The sequence below is a fragment of the Pipra filicauda genome, unplaced genomic scaffold, assembly GCF_003945595.2.
Source record: "Pipra filicauda isolate LSUMZ 115617 unplaced genomic scaffold, ASM394559v2 scaffold110_size2237424_pilon, whole genome shotgun sequence".
In the NCBI taxonomy this organism is placed as follows: Eukaryota; Metazoa; Chordata; class Aves; order Passeriformes; family Pipridae; genus Pipra; species Pipra filicauda.
The window spans coordinates 799,488-819,625 of NW_024103552.1; the positions used below are offsets into that span (position 1 = coordinate 799,488).

General features: G+C 40.5%; 1 protein-coding gene across 2 annotated transcripts in view; it reads right to left on the reverse strand.

Moving 5' to 3' along the window:
* The window catches only part of VPS13B (vacuolar protein sorting 13 homolog B), a 427,213-nt gene that overhangs the window by 2,383 nt on the left and 404,692 nt on the right, over nucleotides 1-20,138 (reverse strand). For both annotated transcript variants that reach the window (XM_027717679.2, XM_027717677.2), the window contains exons 57-61: nucleotides 16,858-17,034; nucleotides 15,774-15,944; nucleotides 8,980-9,156; nucleotides 6,461-6,563; nucleotides 5,546-5,795 (exon numbers count right to left, since the gene is read on the reverse strand). In XM_027717679.2, coding sequence (XP_027573480.2) covers nucleotides 5,546-5,795; nucleotides 6,461-6,563; nucleotides 8,980-9,156; nucleotides 15,774-15,944; nucleotides 16,858-17,034 — 878 coding nt within the window. The remainder of the gene's footprint in view (nucleotides 1-5,545; nucleotides 5,796-6,460; nucleotides 6,564-8,979; nucleotides 9,157-15,773; nucleotides 15,945-16,857; nucleotides 17,035-20,138) is intronic.

The following is a 20,138-nucleotide window of genomic DNA, read 5'->3' on the forward strand; positions in this document are numbered from 1 at the left end:
TAATTAGCAAAAACTTTTTCTCAAAAAGTACAATTAAAGACAGGCCATAGTAATATCTGGGCAGTTAATTTTAGGTCTCTAACTTACTTGATTTAAAATAAAGACTAGAAGCTACCTTCCAGGTGAATGTTCTATGGCAGGATATATCCATCTGCTTCTGGTAACAAAAAAAACCCCATTCTGGGTGAGAGGACTCACACACGGACATTTTTTTAAACAAAAGGGTTTTACTAAAGATGATTTGGGTATTTTGTTTCTGGAGAAGACATTAAGGTGTCTGTGCAAACTGGCTTTCCCACCACCAGGAGCTGGAAGGACTCCTCTGAAGAAATCTCTTTTCTGCAGGCTGAAATATGTTGAGGTTCAAGGCCCTAGCAAGAGGGATTCAAGCGACCTACCTAGTGGAAAAAAATACAGTAAATCAAATACTGTCAACAGAAAGGTGGCATCTACCTATGGTTCCAACCAGATAAAGTATTAGATGAAAAGCTATGGACAAACCTGACTTTGGAAGGTCAATCTGCTGTGCCCTCTTTTTTGAAGAAGGTGAAGATGACTATGGCTAGCTTGAGAAGGGAAGGCAAGCAGGCAAGCATCAAGCTAACTGCATGGTTTCAAAAAAACTTTATTTCAAAAATACCACCATGGATGCTACAGTAGTATGACTATCTAAGTCATTCAGAACAGAAGTTATTTCCAAAATATGATAATGAACAAAAAGACAGGAGTTATCTTAGGGCTAGGGTTTGATGCTTCCTTATTTACAGCTGCAGAACTGCTGACCAGTTTAATTTCTGTGGGGTTAAAAATGTCTTTGTTGGACATCACAGTAAGGATTTATAGACTGCTATCTTCTGCATGTCTTTCTAGATATGATGTAAGACATGTAAACTCTCTAGGAGTTTTACATGTCTTACTAGATGTGATGATGTTTTCAAACTGCCATTGGATTCCATGATCAGTATCTGGTCACATCTCTGGACTGCAAGACTCATTTTAAATACACCAATGCTTATTTGAAGAAAGAGTTAATATGATTGATAGATAGTGACAGATGTCACATTCACATCAAAACAGTCCCTTCTGGTTTTTTTTACTATGCCTTTGGAGATGGATTTGCTGCTCAGCAAGTAGAAACACTCCTGTTTTCAATCATCATCACAAAAATGCAAAAGGAAGCAGGCTCACGAACAAGCTCAGAAGCTTAAGGTTGAAGCCTATGCCTAGAAAGAGCAGAAATGATGAAATGGGCAGAGGAGAGTGTTGTTTTCATGAACGACCTTAAGGGAGGGAAAAACCAGAAGGCAGACTGCAGCAGACTCACGGCTAACAGTGGAGAATGGTGTCTGAACCACGTCTGGTGGCTCAGTAGAAGTATCTCAGGAGTCAGTCTGTTTCACTGGTTGAAAGGAGAGAAATATGCTGAAGCACCATCTATGTAAACTAGATTTTAAGTTATGGGGTAAATCGTGCATGTAGGTGGCTTCACACTTTTTCCTGATTTCTCCTTCTAGAGAGGGAAGCCCAGGGGCAGCTGGGTTCTGCCTTCACACAGACCAGAAGACCCAGCTTATCAAAGGAGATGGAAATGGTGCTGGCATCCCATTCACCTACTCTTGTGAACCCATTCTTCATTCAGCCTCAGGCTATATTCCACAGATACAGCATAATTATCCAGGAGGAAATATTAACTGTGCTTGGATGGTCTTTCAAAGTAACTGGGACCCTGCCTGCTTCTAGAGGGCTTCATCTGTAACTAACTAACTGCTTCTGCAGCCACTTTCAGTTTGGCTTATATTGTCAAGATAAGAACAGAAGCTTGGAATTGCATTTTTTCCCAAAAGGCACCTAACATTGTCACTAAGTGCTCTCACCCATGGCTTTGCACAACTGTCATGTTGTGCAATGGTCATATCCAGACCATTCAATGGTTCAAAACTTAGTCAAGGGTTGCTTAATGCACCTGCTAGAGGAACAGTACAGATATCATGCCCTTTCATGCTGGAAGGGTTAAGAACTTTTGGCTTCATATATTGTGGAGGCGAACAAGCCATCAGGCAAACCAATTGCTTAATGAGTCAAAATATACTTTTGGGTTAAGAACTCCACAATGCTTCTAAAATTCCTCCCGTTACAGCTTATAAAGAATAAGCCTTCAGCAATTCTGACTCCACAGCAGACAGACACAGCACCTGTGTTGGGCAGTCCAGATGTGTTGGGCTCCTCTGTGCACACCGACTAAGATCTGGTTCTTAAGGGGTTTTTTTTCCACTGCTTTGAAAAATCCAGAGATTGGTTTTCAGCTCTAAAGATGGTACCATGTAGCACTGTCATGAAAATCCTGTTGCATATTACCACAAAAAAATTCTGGAATATTTGAAGGGCCCTTCGATTTGTTGTTGTCTTCTTGATATTATGAGCTATACCAAGAGCAGCTGGAAGAACAAGCCTTTAGAGTATGACATCTGTCTGGAAGCAAGTAGTGTGTCAATTACTTTGGAAGATAATCCAAGTACAATTAATGCTTCCCTTTCAATAAAAATGTTGTCAGTGCCAGAGTTTTCAAGAATCCATCCAGGTTATTCCTAGCCAGATGGATTAAGTTATATATTGTGGAGGCGAACAAGCCATCAGGCAAACCAATTGCTGAAGGAGTCAAAATATGCTCTATAATATCTCTGGTGATTACAGCTGTAGAAACTCATGTTTTGTTTCCTAACTGTTCCAAGAAGCTGAGGAGAGGGAATGGGAGAAACTGTTTTGGGCAGAGCTGAAACAAAACTTTTGGCAATTATTTTTGTGAGCAGTAATACAAAAAAAGTGGATTTTTTTGACATTGAAATGAACTGTTTCAATTTGTTGCAATATTTCTAGCATTTTTGACTAATTAGTCAGAAAAATAGAGATAATTTACATTTGTTAACATTACCTCTGTTTTGCTAAACTTATAATAAAATTTTGGTTGACTTGACTAGGCATTTTCCAGCTAAAAATTCTGTCCATCTTTACTAATGTCATCCATGCACAGACATGTCTGCACTTCAGCTGAGGACATCTCCAGTGCAACAAGATGGCCTAGTTTTAATATTGAGGAGTTGTGCCTATTTAGGTGTAGGTCTGCAGCTCAGAGGCTGCTCAGTTGCAAGTCACAACTTGTTCCTCCTAAGGTTCCTTTTCCTAATCACATCACATCCAGTTTTTAGAAGCTCTTGACAGGGAGCTGAAGGGGGAGGCTCTGGCTCCCATCAGCACTGGTGCTGCACATGACACCCCAGAGGACCATAGAACTGACATGTTCAGCTGCAGAAAGGAAATCATTAAGTATGAGGTCTCCCAATCCACTAAGGCAAAAAAACCATAGTACACATTAATTACAAAAGAATTTTACTTAACTCTAGGTAATCACTAAAACTATATGAAGTTTTTTGGAATCTTTTGTTGTGTAGCTGCCTTAACAAAAAAATTCAAACTCCTTTTATTCTGGTCTTCCTTCCTTTCAACTGCTCCTTCTTATAGCACATTTCTTTAAATTTTTACACAAATTTAAGAATAAGCATCTGCATTCTGAAGGAATATTTTGCCAGGTCTGTTTTATATGGCATCCCTCAACTTTTGCTGTCTTGCCATCACTGACTGTGCTGCACCAGGGCACAGGCACTCTTCACAGCTTTTACCATGCCACACATTTTCACTGCAATCTCAAGAGCCTGTGTCAGCAAAGGAGATGCTGTACTGATGCTGTACTGCTGGCTCAAGGCTTACAGCTCCTGGTGGTGCACTGCTGCACCACTTGAGTAGGACTCCCGTATTTCCATCCATAACTTCATAAAAACCCCATGTATTTGGTCCAGTACCTGCAAAAGAGGTCACACTTACCATGTGTAATTAGTGTGTGTATGTGGGAAAGCTGGACTCTGCACATGCCAGGTATGGTTGCTCTGTGAGTTCAGAGGAGCCATTTGCCCATAAATCCTACACATTCCCAGCTGCAGCAGCTGTGGGGACTAGAATTAGGCTCCCTGTCCCTTGCCTTCCCTTCTCCCAGACAGGCAGCCCCTCTGCACCCTTCATCACCCTCTTGCAGCAACCTTTGGGCAAGCTGCCCTTTTCCCACAGCAGCATTCTACTCCTCACCCCTTGGATAACCAGACACAAAGACAAAAGCTATCACACTCCAATCTAATAAAAAAATATCTAGGTTGGTGCTAAATTTAGGGTTGGAATAGGTTGAGTGCATCAAATGCCTTAGGGAGAACAATTTTTTTTTCTTCTTCCCTCCAGGACAGTAGCTCTGGACTGAGCAGGATAGTCTGGATTCAGTCTGAGGTGTGCCATTCCCAACCACTCAGCATTCAGGGACAAAAAAACCTGAGCTTTGTCCACTTGCATCAAAATTTAAGTAATTCCTCACGTAGCTTTTTGATGAGAGAAGGCAATTTTAGTCAACATGCTCTGTGAAACTGAGGTTAGTGGAAAGACAACAAATGTAAATAGAGAATTCAGCACTAAAAAAAGCTTTTACAAAAATATTCAAGTGCTGTCATGACACAGATTAAGTCCTTGCTGTGCTGGAATCGATGGCAAAACTCTTCAGTCACTTCAGCAAAGTTAGGATTTGACTGAAGGTGCTCCTACTTCTTGTCACACCTCATACTTCATGTGGTTTTACATGTTCTTTTCTTATATTTGAAACAGAAATTTCTGGTATAGCAGTCTATGAACTACCTGACACACTTCTATAAAAACAACTGGGACATGCTTGTTTGTTTTTGAAATGCTCTCTCATATGATTCCACTTGAGGATTTAACACAATAAACATTGTTTCCCAAAAGTGCAAAAATATAACAACCTTCTAACCATTAAAGAAGATAATTCATCCAAACCCCAAAGTATTCAAATGGCTTAGAGATCCTTCAATATGAAGATGAATGTTTTATGCTCTTACTGGCAAACACTTTGTGCATCCAATCTCAGAAAAGAACTGACACAGTTTAAAGTTAGCATTTGCAGAAGAAGGAAGATCTAAAGAAGCAAATACAACTGGCAGCCAAGCAAAACAACTGCACTGGAAGTGGCAAGATAAGAAACATGCTGAAAGGAGCATCAGCACCGCTGATCTGTCATCAGAATTCGCAGAAGAATGAAAGGAACTGCTCTTGCTGGCACCTTGTAGGCACAGGCAGCAATACTGACTTGCCAAACAATAAACACCTCGTGCACATCTAGGCATGAAAACCTTTTTGGAAAAGAGATGATGCTTACCAAGAACCCAGACTACCTCTACATTTTCCCTCAGAAAATTTCTGTCATAGATATGGTATATCATGATCAGTAGGAGGACAGAAGGGAGGAGACACCTCCCTCTCATCCAAAGGGCAACACAGTCAAGTATGAGGCACGAGAAAACAGCAGGTCTCCTGGTTTGGCACTTATACCTTTGGCCTCCTGACCCAGTATCACCAACCAGTGACTATCCCCACTGCCAAAAGCATCGTCATCAGTTGTAACTTTATCTTTGAATGAAAAACATACTCAAGTCTTTACCTCCAAATCAGAAGGCACTCTCTGCTGCTTTAGCTGCACCTTCAGCAGATCTTTTTGCTGATCATCTTCCAGACAATCGATTTCAGTCACGGGGAATGCCTGCTGCTGCGTGTCTTCACTGATGCTGACGACAAAGAGCACCTCTGAGGTGAGCAGCAAGCAGCCTTCATGCTGCTGGCCTGATCCACTCACAATCATGACATCTAAGGCCATATGGACTTCTGGCCTTCCTAGAGATTGCAGCATTTTCCTGCATTATCAAGAGAAAAAAAGAAAAAAAAAGATGAAAAAAAGCAGTAGTCAGTGTTGTGCATCGGGTCCTCCAGGGCTTATTTTAATCACTAATGTTTTTACTTAAGCCTGTAGCTATCACCTACAGATGTAAAATAAGCCAGGGAGTGTATCCAAAACACCATTACTGAAAGATATTAGACTTCAGATTTAAGTAATGAATGTGAAATTGTTACTTATAAAAACCCCTTAATCATTCACTGCAAAATTGGCCTAGTATCTGTGCTAGGTCAGCCTATTTCCCATCCTATTTCCTTGATAATAGAAAAATTACCCTGAGAAGTGGCTTAGAGATTCAGGGCAGAAAATAAAGCTATCTTCACTAACAGCTGTTTCTGGAGATGTGCAGTATTTTTCTTGGGCTTGGTGCAATGATAAATAAGTAAGAACTCACTGAATGCCATTAAATAAAGATCAGCTCTGTAGTTTCAGAGCTGGATGCAGATCAGCAGCCCATCATTTGCAGATTGGGTTTCTATGCACTACCTTTGTGTTTAATGTTCCTAAACAAACTGCCATAACTCAGCCTTTCCTAGGGAAGCAGCCTGTTAACTTGACCACAGGCCAGAACCTATTAATAAACAATGTGGATGTAAAAATGAGCAATGGTCTAAATAATTTTACCAGACATATTTGACGTGGCTGTTTGGAGCCTGCTCAACATGTTGATCATTTGGATGAGAGCGCTGCTTGGGAAGCTGAGAAAGTCCAGCTCCATGCAAAATACCTGTGGTAAGAGAGTTCAGGTTTTTCAGTAGTTGTTTTCTACAAAACAGTTACGTGTTGCAGTGATGTCATCTGTTTAAAGCAGTTCATAAAATAGTGCAGATCCAAAGTGATGTCACATCTTTGGAAGCTGTAGTCAAGATAGTTCATTAAATATTACAATGCAAGAGTTGTGCACTTAACCCCAGTGATCTTGCAAGATTAGCAAGAAACAAAAAAAGCTCCACTGTGTGTTTTCCGAATTAGCCATACACTTGCAATCAAGAGAAACATAATGCTCCTGGGAGCCATCACTTCAAAGTAGGATCAGACACATCACTTAGGATTGATGTAGAAAAAAACAAGATTGTTGTTAACTTTCTTGCTTAATATTAAAATACTTTCATATACGTGTCATGATTGGTACAAATTAGAAGGCAAGTTTGCCTAGATACTGTATTTAAATGTTCAGTTGCTTAATCCAGCTGTTCAACACAGATCCATATACATTTATGAGATCTCCTGGGGCATCTGGTTTATTGTGAATTGTCTTAGTGCCAGCACAGAATGGAGACTACAAGCAGCAGTTAAACAGGTTTCTAAAAAGACTCTCCCAAGCTGAAGATGATACAGTATGTATGCTTTCAGATGGCCTGTAAACTTTTAATGATGAGGTATGGTCACCAGAAAGAATGAGTGGGTTGCAAAAAAATTCACAAATTAAGTAGTTCTAAATTTTTTTACATGAGAGACACAAAGTAGGTTATGCAGCAAGCACTACTGTTATATGGTTTGGTGCAAAGTTGCTCTCCAAATAAGTGGAAGAAATTTTCTTTTTTCTAATTAAGCATTCCAAAGGCATTTTTGCACAAGGGTGTCAATAACTTAGATTCCTTTTTACACAATGGGTAATAATTTAAACAAAACATCAGCGATGAAAAAAACCCTTTAATTTTTAACACACATGTTGATGGTAATACTTAAAAGGAGCATCCCAGTTGTAACAGTTGGCTTACCGAGGTTCTCAGCATTATGTGAGTGAAAATGTTATTTACAGATGGAGAAAGAGAGAACATGTGTTTATTTCTGTGTGGTCCCCCACACCCCTTGGTCCCCCCCAAGGGGCACAGTCCCACTTCCAATTCAGTTGTGGGTAAGAGTTACTTGAACTTTTGTGTGTTTTCCTCACGCACAGTCAGTTATTATTGATACAGTTTTAATGTTTTTTCCTGGCTAACTCCTTTTGTCACATGCTCATGGAAAACATGATGTCTTATATACCATATCTGCAATGAAAAGTGTCCCTCTACTATTACAAGTTTCTTGATAAAGAAGGGAGCAGAATTAAGTCTAGAAAGAATAATGCAACAACACACAGGCAACTGACAACAGAAAAACGTTTCTGATTTTACAGATATGGGTTTTATACCTATGGAATGTATAATTCAGGAGAACAGTTATTATTTTGACTCATACAAACAAGCTAAAGTTGATTTGAAAGAATTCTAATAATTGTTTCATTATGTCTTTAAATAGATGGAATGAGTTGTGAATGTTGTCGGAAGCATCCTAAACTTAAGCCTTACGAGAACGATTCATATTCTAATCAACACATCACAAATATACTGCTAGTGATTAAAGTCTTAAACATGCAAGATTTGTCTGGTATAATTAGTGAAGCAAAGTTATTGACACATTGTCCTTTTATCAACAGGTCTTCCTGCTTCTCTTCCCTGACTGCCTCCGCTCACCATTTCCTCTTCAATATCCAAACCAACAGCTTTGATGTATTGATACTGGAAGCAAAGGAATTAGTGTATTTTGGTATTTTATTTTTATCTTTTATACTTCTTGGTTGTTCACATCAATTTGAAACGATTTGCCACCACTGCCACTAAGTGCTAAATCTAGCTGGAAAACCCACTTCTGGTTGCTAAAAGGTTACCCATGTATCCAAAAACAGGACTGTCTCCTCATGACTCTCCAACATCCAGTTTAAAGGGGATGCTCCCACTACATGACTCACTTCTTTCTCCCAGGAACATAACTCTCTCTTCGTGCAGAGATAGCACAACTCTTTCCTTGCCATAACAAAGCAATCTCAAAATAACACTCTAATTGGATATAGTGTTGCTCTAATCCTTTTATGTCAAAAATCTTTTGTAAGCACATATGTTTCTGTAACTAATTCTACTGTATTCCAAGAATTACTTCATGCTTTCTGCATTCTGTGTTTCTGTGGTTGTACACTGCTGATCGGTAACACAAGAGAGAAGCACACCATGATGGCTTTTAAGAAAAGCAGCACAACATTTGTAAGTATTCTAAATCTTTCTCTAAGTCACACAGCTACTGAGCGGAGGAAGCAAGACACAGCAGGTTGTATCTGAAAAGCATTTTAAAATTTAAATGGAGATGTTGGAAATAGCCAAACTCACCGTAACCTGTCTGGGAGACCAGCTCAGCTGCCCCTCCAATGGGCTTTGTGAAGACGCCCATGATTCCTTTCCCCACACCCGAGATGACCCCCCTGGCTTTGTGCCCAGCTGAAGCCTGGGCCTCAGATACTCGTTGAAAATTCTGCATCGGCTGATCCACAATTCCAGCAATTGCACCTGAAAAAAACAGGGGTCCCCAGTAAGTAGTGAAGATTAATATCTCAGAATAAGAGGAAATCTTATACTGGAATAGTTCTTGGAATAGAGACTGTACCCTACTCTTCTTATACAGCTATTTAGCATGTGACCAATTAGCTAAACACTACCTTAGCTTCAGTGTAAGTTAAATCTTGACTTTTTGTTTTAAACATTCAGATCATCTAACCCTACAGTATATTCTCCTCTTTCAACTACTTTTGCTAAATGCTCTTGCAGAGTTAGTTTAATTTGGCTCATTCTGTGTAGCAATTCTCAAAATTCTGGGCTAGGAATAAAATCCTCCAGGTTTAGACAACTTGAGCTCCTATGGAAATGAGATTTTCACGTAAGTGTGAGATTGACTTCATGGGAATAAAAACTGCTTGTATTCAATAGATCATTTTTATATCCTCTTCCACTGCCAGAAATGTTCATAAGCTAATGCAACTTTTGATATATTACTGAGATTAGCAGAATTAGACTTTGAGACTTTTTGTTACGTTTTTGTGAAAATGATCATATTTTACTTTAATGTGCATGGGTCAAACTTTTACAAGTAACACAAGTGACCTTCCCAGCTTTTAGTATCAACAAAGAACTCCAACTTAAATCTTCCTAAATGTAAACAGGTATGTGAGGTGGTACATTCCTTTGATCTTGAGTTTACGCTAGCCACTTAACCACAGACATGTCTCTAGTTGTTGTAATTTTGATAGATAAGCTATTTGGAAATCGCTAAGAGTACAGGGATTGGACAAAGCAACACCAGTCTGCCTGATCCAAGGTGCTTTGCTTAGTGAAAAGCAAGTTTGCAGGCTCCTTGGTCAGCTCTCAGTTTGCACCTGCAACTGCAAATATCAAGATAAAACAATTATTTAATGAGTAGGACCGAGTGTCACCCTGGTAACCAGGCATTTTCACTGCAACCTAGACATCTTTGAAGACTCTGCTTTGTATGCAGAAGCAAATCCAGGCATAATTCCACAGATTTGGGCAATTGCAACCGAGGTATTTGGCCCCATGTGTTTACCAGCGTGACATGCACTAGGGAGCAAGCTGCTAAGTGGTTTTCAGATGGTTTTAGTTTACTGTCACTGGATAAATGAAGAAGTTGCTGACTTTGAACAACAAGAACTAATATTGTACTTATATATTGGTTTTCTATCCAAAGAAAAGATGGGGATGAGAAGCAGCACACATCTCCCCAGATCCTTGTCCCTGGGATACTATCCATCGGCAATTCAAGAAACTTGCATCTCCCATAAATGCCTTCCTCTCCTCTTAGAGAGATTTCTTCCAACTTCTGTATATATATCCTTTACTGATAAATGTATAGTATTTTCCCAGAAAATGCTAGTCTATCTTTAATGTGATGCCTGTTTTTAATTGAGCTCACTCACTGAAGCTGAGCGTGCAGCTGAACGTTCACCCTTTGTACCACAAAGGCCATGAAGCTTCTTCCTTAATGCCATGCCATGGAAATGATACAATTTTCAGTTCATTAGTACTTACCAGCTGCTCCTGCTGCTTGACTAAAATAATACCACAACACCACATTACACAATTGGGATTGTTTGTGCAGTCTTTTGTGCAATTGTGATGCATTTGAAGGCATAAAACAATACTTGGTGTCCTGCTAAGTTATGATATTACACTACCCTGTGACCTCCCTCACCCTATGTCTTGAGGTCATCCACAGCAACTGCACTTTTAGAACAGAAGTTATTGCCTTATTAAATGTAATCCACCTAAGTCCTAGCACTAGTAAATTATTTACTGCAATACACTTGAGCAATGTTATAAGGTAATAATAAATAAGAATCTACTCCAAAGGACCTGTGGTACGCTCCAGGCACTTCTCAGCTGGAATTAGGCCCAGAGGACAAGGAAACAGAATGGAAACTGCTGTGACTGTGTTATATAAGATTATTTATATACTGCCTCAAATAATATATAGCTTAATTAGCCAGTTGTTTAGTACTTCCACACTTTCTGTTACTCTGGCATTTTATGCATGCTCTGAACTTGTTTGTGAAGACACTGCGCTTTTGTCCCTCAAATCCTTTTGCAAGTCCTGTTGTTCTACCTGCAAAAATATAACCAATGATCTTCTCTCCCTCTTTGTAATTCCTTATCTCAAATTGTGACTTATTGACATAACTCATTTATGTGCTGTGGCCATGCCCACAAATCACATAATAAACTATAACCTTACTCCTTTCATTGAGGAGTGGCTGGTCCTACCACCCTTACATGGGGAATCCCGATCTGTGCAGCTTCTTTCCTGTGTGTATGAGTGATGTGTGGGCAAAGGAAAAAAAAATAGGCCAAAGGCTGAGCCACCTTAAAACCCAAGAGCAGTGAGATAATGGTGATACACATGTGAGGTTGAGGGCATCTCCTCACACCTGGAATGGTGCAAAGCACATGTTACAGGTGCCCGTGTGGCTTCTTGCATTCTAACATAAAGTTTGTGGCAGAAGCATCATGCTGGATGGACTTACCACAGAAGGTCTCTCCCTGCCAGATTTCAGTAGGGTATCAAGGGAGCAGAGCATAGAACCACATGTAGTGGTTCCTCCCTTCCCACTCTTATCTCACACTCTCACATGGTGTCCTACTGTTGTCCCCGTCTTTTCCCTGTAATGTCCCTTGCCCATTATTTTTTTTTTTATTAAATGAAACCATTCTCCATTTTTCCTTTCTTCCTTACCCTAGGCATTTGATTTTATATGCATGTCCACATATGTACACACAGATTATATATGTATAAAGAAAACCTCAATAAAATTAAACACCAAAGCAACAAAACAAAAACATATTTTGGACCAAAGAGGTTCCAGCAACAACATAACATCTGCTAAACATCAGATGGGGTGCATTCTGGTTAATACATGTTGCTCAGTAACAATAAAAAGTTACTTTGATAACTACAAAATTCAGATATTTCAGAGTATATCACTGGATTACTTCAAGAATTTGATTACGGGCAGCAACTGGTTCGTGCACAGACTGACAAAGTTTGGTGCCTGTAGTACAGCTCAGCTGTAGTACAGAACTTAGCAAAGCTTGGGTTGCTTGTGACAAACTCTTTCAGACAAAGACATGATTGGAAAAAATCCTCCCCCTCTCCCCAAGAGAAATGGGCCATGCTTTTCCATGAGGCTGGAAGCTAGCCAAACTGAAACCCTTTTGCTTCCTTTTCTCTTCTCTGTTGTCCTTCAGACAAGTCCTTTGGTGTTTCACACCAAAATACAGCTAAAGCGTAGTCTCATCATAGCAAACATCACATAAAAATGCAGCTCGAAGTAAAGAGCACCTGCTGCCGTGCATTAATGTATTTGCAGTATTAGTGTGTGGAATAGCACACAACTTCAGGATTAGCAGCAGCTCGTAGTATCTTGTGTTGCAGATAGGCAAAAGTAGAGTGGCCCTGATTCAGTGAGAGCTACACAGCACTACCACCCGTAATAACAAAAATTTGAGCTTCTGAAACCCAGGCTTTACCTTTGCTGACAGGGCAGTTACACTGTCCATCAGCATGACTCAATTCACTTTCCCTAAAAGCAGGAAGGAGTATCTGAAATGTCGAACACTTCTGCCATTGTAAAAAATGGCTTTTTGAGTAGTTGTCAGTTTTTTGCTTAATCAGAAATTCTCAACTTCCTAAGGGGAGCTACTTCAATATGATATTTTTCACTAGGACCTGCAGTTGAAAACTAAGCCCATAGTTTCAATAGTCTCTTTTACATGGTTATAAAGTATTATTTTAAGTTTGACCTTGTCATGCAAAATGTAAGAGCTAGTTCCTCTGTGGGAATTCAATCATCTGAATATTTTACATACAATTTCACTGCATTTTTGTCTAATCATATAAAAGAAAAAAAACACACCTATCATAAGCTTTTGCTTCTTTTCACACACAAACGTTAATAAAATGACCCAGAAGTCTCCCCCAAACTAGAAAAGAAGACAACAGCTGGCCAAAGATAACAATCAAATCAAACAACACCCTGACAGTGCTTGAGTCATTTAAAATGAGACAGGACAAAGCACTTAAGAATGTACCACAGGGAACAACTTGCACTGAGGACGAGACAAGAGTACATGATTTTGGCCCTGATTCAGCAAAGCTCTTAAGCACATGCTTAAGTGCTCTGCTGAATCAGGGCCACCATAAGCCAGATTTTCAGAAAAATCAGAAAGGCAACTCTTCTTTCTGGGTAGATACCACAATGTATAAGTGAACTGAGGCCTCTCACACGAATGTGCCTAGGCATGAAATCTGCATTTGTAATTTTTTTAGCTGCTTGCATAGGTCAGATGGCTTTTATGAACATGAGAGTACTGTGACTACCCTAGAAATCTCTTTCACACTTCTCAACTTTACAATTAGAAAGTCACAGAAATTATAGCTTCAAATGGTCTTGTTCTCTGCATTTCTGTACTCATCAAACTCTTCATCCTTGTGAAGGAAAATAACTGCAGCTTCACTTTGCTTTGTTATGTATGAAGAACCTGTAACTGTTTTTAGAGTAAGCATGTTCATGTTTATTCTGAATATGCTGGTGAAAAAAAAGCAGCACAGTGATACCTTTGGTTCAAATATGACTTGTTTTTTTTTTCGGAAGCCACAATATTCTTTAAACTAAATAGTCAGGACAGAAACAGCTTTCTGATGTGTTTGTAAAAACTAAACATTCTTAATTTAGGTCTTCACACAATTTGTACAAATGCTGCTGTGCATACAGAGAAAACATGCTTTTTAAAAATTAGGTTTATATTAAAAAAATTATGCCTAATAAAAATTCAGTGGAATATTTCTGATTTCTCCCTTAGTGAAAGGTTCCATACTTGTCAAGTCCAGTTATACAGTATCTGTAGCTATTTATCTGCGTGCTTCATTGCCTCCACTGCTAAGAACAGAGGAATTTAGCAGGGAGGAATCTCTAAATAATAACAGCGGCAATAAGAACAAGAACTCTAGCTTGTGGAATAGCACTACTTAAATGCTAATAATGAAGTTCTAAGTTTCTAACATGAGATCTGATTTCTCAGGAAATCAGGGACACTGAAATTCTAACTCCCTTTTTTTTGGTTTTGTTTTTAACTTGGGTGTACTCCCATGAACGACGGAAGCCTTGAGCGCAGAGAGGTGCAAGAACGGCGTATTTGTGTGTGCATGTTATGAGTTCTCAGCTTTCCTGAACAGCAGAAACTTTGCCTTATTACAGCCAAAGCTACAAAGTTTTGCTCTTTACTGCAGGCTGTACAGCTCATGCTTTTAGCTCTGAAGGGCTCTGGTGTGTCAGTGAAGGGGATATAGACACCATGTTATCTTGCTGTCTTATTAATAACTGAACCAAGATCACCAACCCATTTCACCAGCACTGCAGGCTGACACAGTGCTTCTAAAAGTATAATCTTTCATCCAAATACTCAACCTGACTGCCTTTAGCTCAATAAAACAAGAAGGAAAAATAAAACCTCCTCCAAACTGCCTTTGATTTGCAACACCAGTTGCAGTTTTCTATTGGGACAGTGGCTATTAATATATGAAATTTCTCCTTTATGCACATTTCTCCCAGGACACTCGCTTGCCGGTTTACAGGCATTATCAAATGACAGTGCTTCACATCATCTAACGTTATTGCTTAAAATAATTCCCAGTAACTTAACCCAAACTTGTAACATTTTTACCACTTCCTCTTCAGGGCTTTCAGGGTTGCGGTTGCAAATTTAGGAGTTGTGTACACTACTGAAGATTAGGAAAGAGGACAAATCCTTTCAAGCTTCAGCTCTTCTAACCTTTTGCTCTGGACTGGTTTTGGTCACTTTGATCTCCGAGAGATTCATACTGTTTAATACATACTCAGGAACTCTGCCAAACAATACAGTTCTGCATTCCTTTGCTGTGTCACAAGTCGAAGTAACCTAGAAAATCCAGCCCCTTACTGCAAAACTTCTCGCAGAGGTTTTTTCCACTGCGGGTTAGTGTTCAAAGTTTTAGGTACTATTTTGAAATGGACAGAGTAATCTTCACTTCATTTGGCTGCTTGGTGAATACAATTACACTGAATCAGGACGATCTGGGTCTCTTTGTAATAGTAGAATTCCTCATCAAAGCTTACTTAACATCTGCACTAAGTTCAAGTGGTTTTCAAACAAACCCAAGAATTCCCGATATCTACAGTGCAGCAAAAACAAGCAGGTTTGGAAGGCATTCCTGTACCTCATTGGAAAATAAACATGAACATGGTGAAGTCTTTGTGCTGACTTAGTTACAAGCCACCTCGCCCAATGCAGAATTATTCTTCTTTTGACTCAGGTATACATCACGTACCAGTGAAAATATTATTTCACAAGGAAAGCACAAACTCATTCTATATGTGCAATTATTTTATCAGCAAAAAACATATACAAAAGTCACTAAATCTTGATAAAAAGAAATTATCTCATATATATATTGTGAGGCTATTTCACAAGAAAACACCAAAACCCCCAGAATTTGGAATTATAACTCACATGTAGAAAAGGCTGGTGAGCAGATTAGAAAATAGTATTATCACTCAACTTGACATTTAATAGTACATTACCTAGAAGGCTAATGCCTAAACGAGAGAGCCCCTGTCTCAGTCCTTCTCCCAGGCTCTCTGGAAGCTGCCTTCTCCATTCTTCTTGTCTGTTGTAATGCTCCTCATCCAGTGACAGCCTATCCATATTCCGAGCAAGACTTGTTGCCAGATTGGTAATTGACGTCAGTGTACCTAAATACATGGAGATATACATTTGGGTCTGGATCAAAATGCTTTAATTTAAAACACGGAGTATGCCTCACTGCAACACTGAGCTTACGAGCAGAACAGCAAGTCAACTGAACAGACACCCATGTGGAACATGCTTTACTATTTGTTAAGCATCACCACGCTGCTGCTACGGTCCACGTCACGCCTTTTACATTAGCCTGCTCCAGGTTTGCCTGGCCGGTGGGAACAGCAACTCATCTGAACATCCTTCCCCAGTTCCCTGACTTCTGTAAGGCTAACCTAAATGGAGGGAGGGGTGATGGAAAAGTAAACAAATATTTACAGGAGGAGCAGGGAGGCCGTGTCCTGCGGGAGGCTGGAGAGGGAGGCTTGGAGCAGCAGCCAGTGGCGGGGCAGCCACCACAGTCTCTCTTGCAGCTGGAGCCACGCGATGGCACTGTTTGTACAGGCTTCTCAAAGGAAAAGCTACTCCTGTTCCTGGGCCAGGACAGCTCCACTGTCAAATCCTATCCTATAACTTACACAGTTATGACAACTGTATCTACTTCTTTTTCTAAAGAAATAATAAATATGATGAGGCGACTGAGTGTAGAATTTCTGATGACTAGCAGAAGTGCAGAACACCTTTAATACTTCTGCAGTTATCGCATCAAATACTTGCTGAATGAATCTCTATTTCCCACTGGGAGGTTTAAAATTCTGAAGTTTCTGAAACGTTCTCATGCACTGCAGTTAAGTGGTGATCTGTTTAATACATGAGAGTTTACACGTAAGCTTTGTTACCCTCCCAGCACTTCGCTGCAGCCTAGCAAGTCAAACAAAGCTACAAGCAACACAGTTTAAAACTTTAACACATCCTTTAACAATGCATGACAACAAAGCAGTAGTTGGAGTAACAAAGTGAAAGCTCTACCTTTGGAAATGTGTTTTACAAATGATGTCGTTCCTCTGGAAACTCCACTGACAAATGCTCCTGGGCCTCTGGTCAGCCCTTCATAGGGGAGCCTAAAGAAATCGGCTATGCCATTCCCTATGCTTCTCACCAGACTAGCTGGGCTTCCCAGAATTTCCAACGAACCAACGACCCAGCCTGCGTAGAGAAACAAGACACATGTTACGGCTGCAGCAGTTGTGAAAAGCTTATTTCTTAATTATCTTTTTCACACTAGAATTCATCACATTATGAACTTCCTTTGAGCAAAACACAGGAAATAACTCATCCACTATGAATTCAGAAATGGCAATCTTTCATACTTCGTAAATCAAAGAAATCCTTTTGGCAAACTCACAAATAGCTTTAGAATTACTTCCTTCCAGGAGCTTCCCGTATTTCTGCTAAAAGTGTGCAAGGGAGGTGGATGCAAGAGCTGCACAGCTACAGAGGAACGGGACTGCAAGCTCAGATGGTTGGGTTGGTTTTAGATGCTATAAGGCAGCGTTGTGATTTCACATCCTTATGTGATAGAATTGTGACAGGGAGTTTACACTGATACAATGTACTGCTTTACGGGAGTGTGCAGGTCAATTGCTTGATGGAGTGTTAGGAAAAGGGATGCAGATTTTTGACAAGTGCTTAAGAAGTTATTTTAAATCCACCCCAACACTTCTAAGCTGATCATTTTCTTTCTGAGTGCAGTGAAAGCCAGACAAATGTCTTCTGCTCAGTACAGTTGTGTAAACAGCAATGACATCTACATGCTGATTAGGTTACTCATAGGGGAGTATTCCTTATGCATATCCCAGGAGATGTATCTGCAGATCTGGTTTCCTATATAAACGCAGGGTTGCCAGCAGCTTGCTGGACGGCCGAGCGCACAGCAATCTGTTGCTGGAAAGCTGTTTGCAGGTCTTGTCTTTCTCAGGCTGGTTGGCAGCAGATTTATTAGGGAAATAGTGCTGCATAACTCTTTTTTTGGCAGCCCAGAGAGAGCAATTCAGAAAGGGCAATAAACGTTAAACAGGAACTGCTTGGTCTTTGAGCCCTGGTACCATGAATTTCAACTGGCACTGTCAGAGTGGCACAAGGTGTGACAGGGCCAGGAGACTGAAGGATGGACAGAGTGGTCTCCTGCTCCCCCACAAGGGCCCTTGATCTGCACTCTGCCCTCCTCATTCCCATCTCATCACTGAAAACTCCTGCTATCCAGATGCTTTTCTTGTTTTCTGTTAACCCCTCCCAGTCACTCCTGTGGAAGGCTGAATCATGAAACTGAACAGAAGAGAAAATGTTACTCATATGAAATGGATTAATCTCATACTATCATTCTAAGCTCCCGGAAAATCTATTATTCTTGTTGAATCTGTCCCACATTTCAGTTCTGGCAGGTTGAGAACTCCAGTACATGTAACATAAAAAGCGGGAACCAGAGTGGACACAAGGAAGGGGGTGAGATGGACTACAAAAACAAAATGCAAGTGCTACTGGCAATGCAGCGAACAGAGCAGCAACACACACTGTGACCCCGTGGTGCCTGCCCTGAAAAGGAGTGTCCCCTAGCAGTCCTTCCCTGCTGGGACCAAGGGAAACCAGTGCTCCAGGCTGGGCCTGCAACTCCCTCACTGCAGTACTTTTAATAAATTATCTTTGCCACTGTGTGAAGTGATGAAAAGCTGGATGGGTGGGGAGGCACGTACAGATGTAAGAGATGCTCTTTCTACTTTTTCTGATCAATACTATTGCAATAACCTCTCACAGACTTTTTTCTCCCTAAATATTCTTTGCATTCCTTGTCTCAGGTGGTGGTGTGACAGAAAGAGGCTGCAGCACACCACAGCTTAGTGCCTTGATGTGCTGGAACATCCCCAGCAGGCACCACCAGGCCTGGACACAGGGGACTTCAACTCCCCTCACCTGCTGGGCCAGCCAGCATGTTCAAGAATGAAAAACAGATAAAACCCAGGAATTAAAACAGTTAAATACAAAAATGATAACCCAGGGATGGTCTGTTGCAGTCTATCCCTGCCCTGTGGGTTTGGGAAGCTCTGGATGGAGCATGCTCACCCTTGGAGAGCTCATGGGAAGAATGTGCAACCTGCAGCACGAGTGACCCTCCTTGGCCAATGCTCAGAGCAAAACAAACAGCTCCTCAGTGCTGGCATGGACCACCCAACCCAAGGAGGAAGGTGTGGGAGTAAATCAGGAATAGGAGAATGAGGAACCAGGAATAATCCCTCAATTCACAAGCTCTGTGTGGCATTTACTTTGCAGAAATACAGTATCATCCCAGGTTACCATTTCCTACAGTACGCTTAGAAATTATATCTACTGACATGAAATAATTATGACTATATTAGCAAAGAGCTACTGCACTTTCTTTATAGGCAACTTAGGGCTTCAGGTACATCATGTACCCAGGCCTTTGCACTGCTGCACACTGCAAGGCTAGCACAGGAGGAAAGAGCAAGAGCAGGCTCAGGAATCCCTATCCAGCATCTGTGCCTCACCTGGGATGTGGTGGATAAAAAGCCAGTATAGCCCTAATTTCCTGCTGCAGTCTGGAACTACTTGTAGCACCGCTCCTAGCCAGTCATGGGGAGAAGCATTCACATTGTAGGCCATATCTGGCCACAAATTCACTGTTAATTACCAAGCCACTAGATTTCCCCTTTTGTACTATGAGGTTTAACTGCAAAACCAATCCAAAGAAGTAGGAAAAAGAAAGACCTGCAAATTTTGCAAGCATAATAATGCAAGAAAATAATGAATTGGTACACAATGTTCTGGTGCACAATTGTGTACACAGTTGTCACAATTAACAATACAAGTCAGGTATGCACACTGTGAAAGACCAGGTCAGCATTTCACCATTTCTGTTTATAAGTAGCTGAAATGCCTGTGTACAATTTTGGAAACTATGCACAGAAATCAGGTTGCAGCTATGACGGCAGCACAAGTGCAAGCATCAAGATCTCAGAAAATCTGACCATTAGTATTGAAGGAGAATAAATCCCACTTTTCATTGTGGAGTATGTTACTTGTGTGTGACCATGGAGGACTTTCCTCCTTCCTCAGGTTCACATTCTGTGCCACACTAAGACACATCAGAGACCAAATTTCATGATTTCTGAATTAGTATTTAGGGGAAACAGAATGTACCTGATAACCTGAAAAGACTAATTGCTCGCTATTGATCCTATGTGGGAAAAAGTTAATAACAGCAAACTTCATAGTTCTTCGATCAAAGGACAACAAAC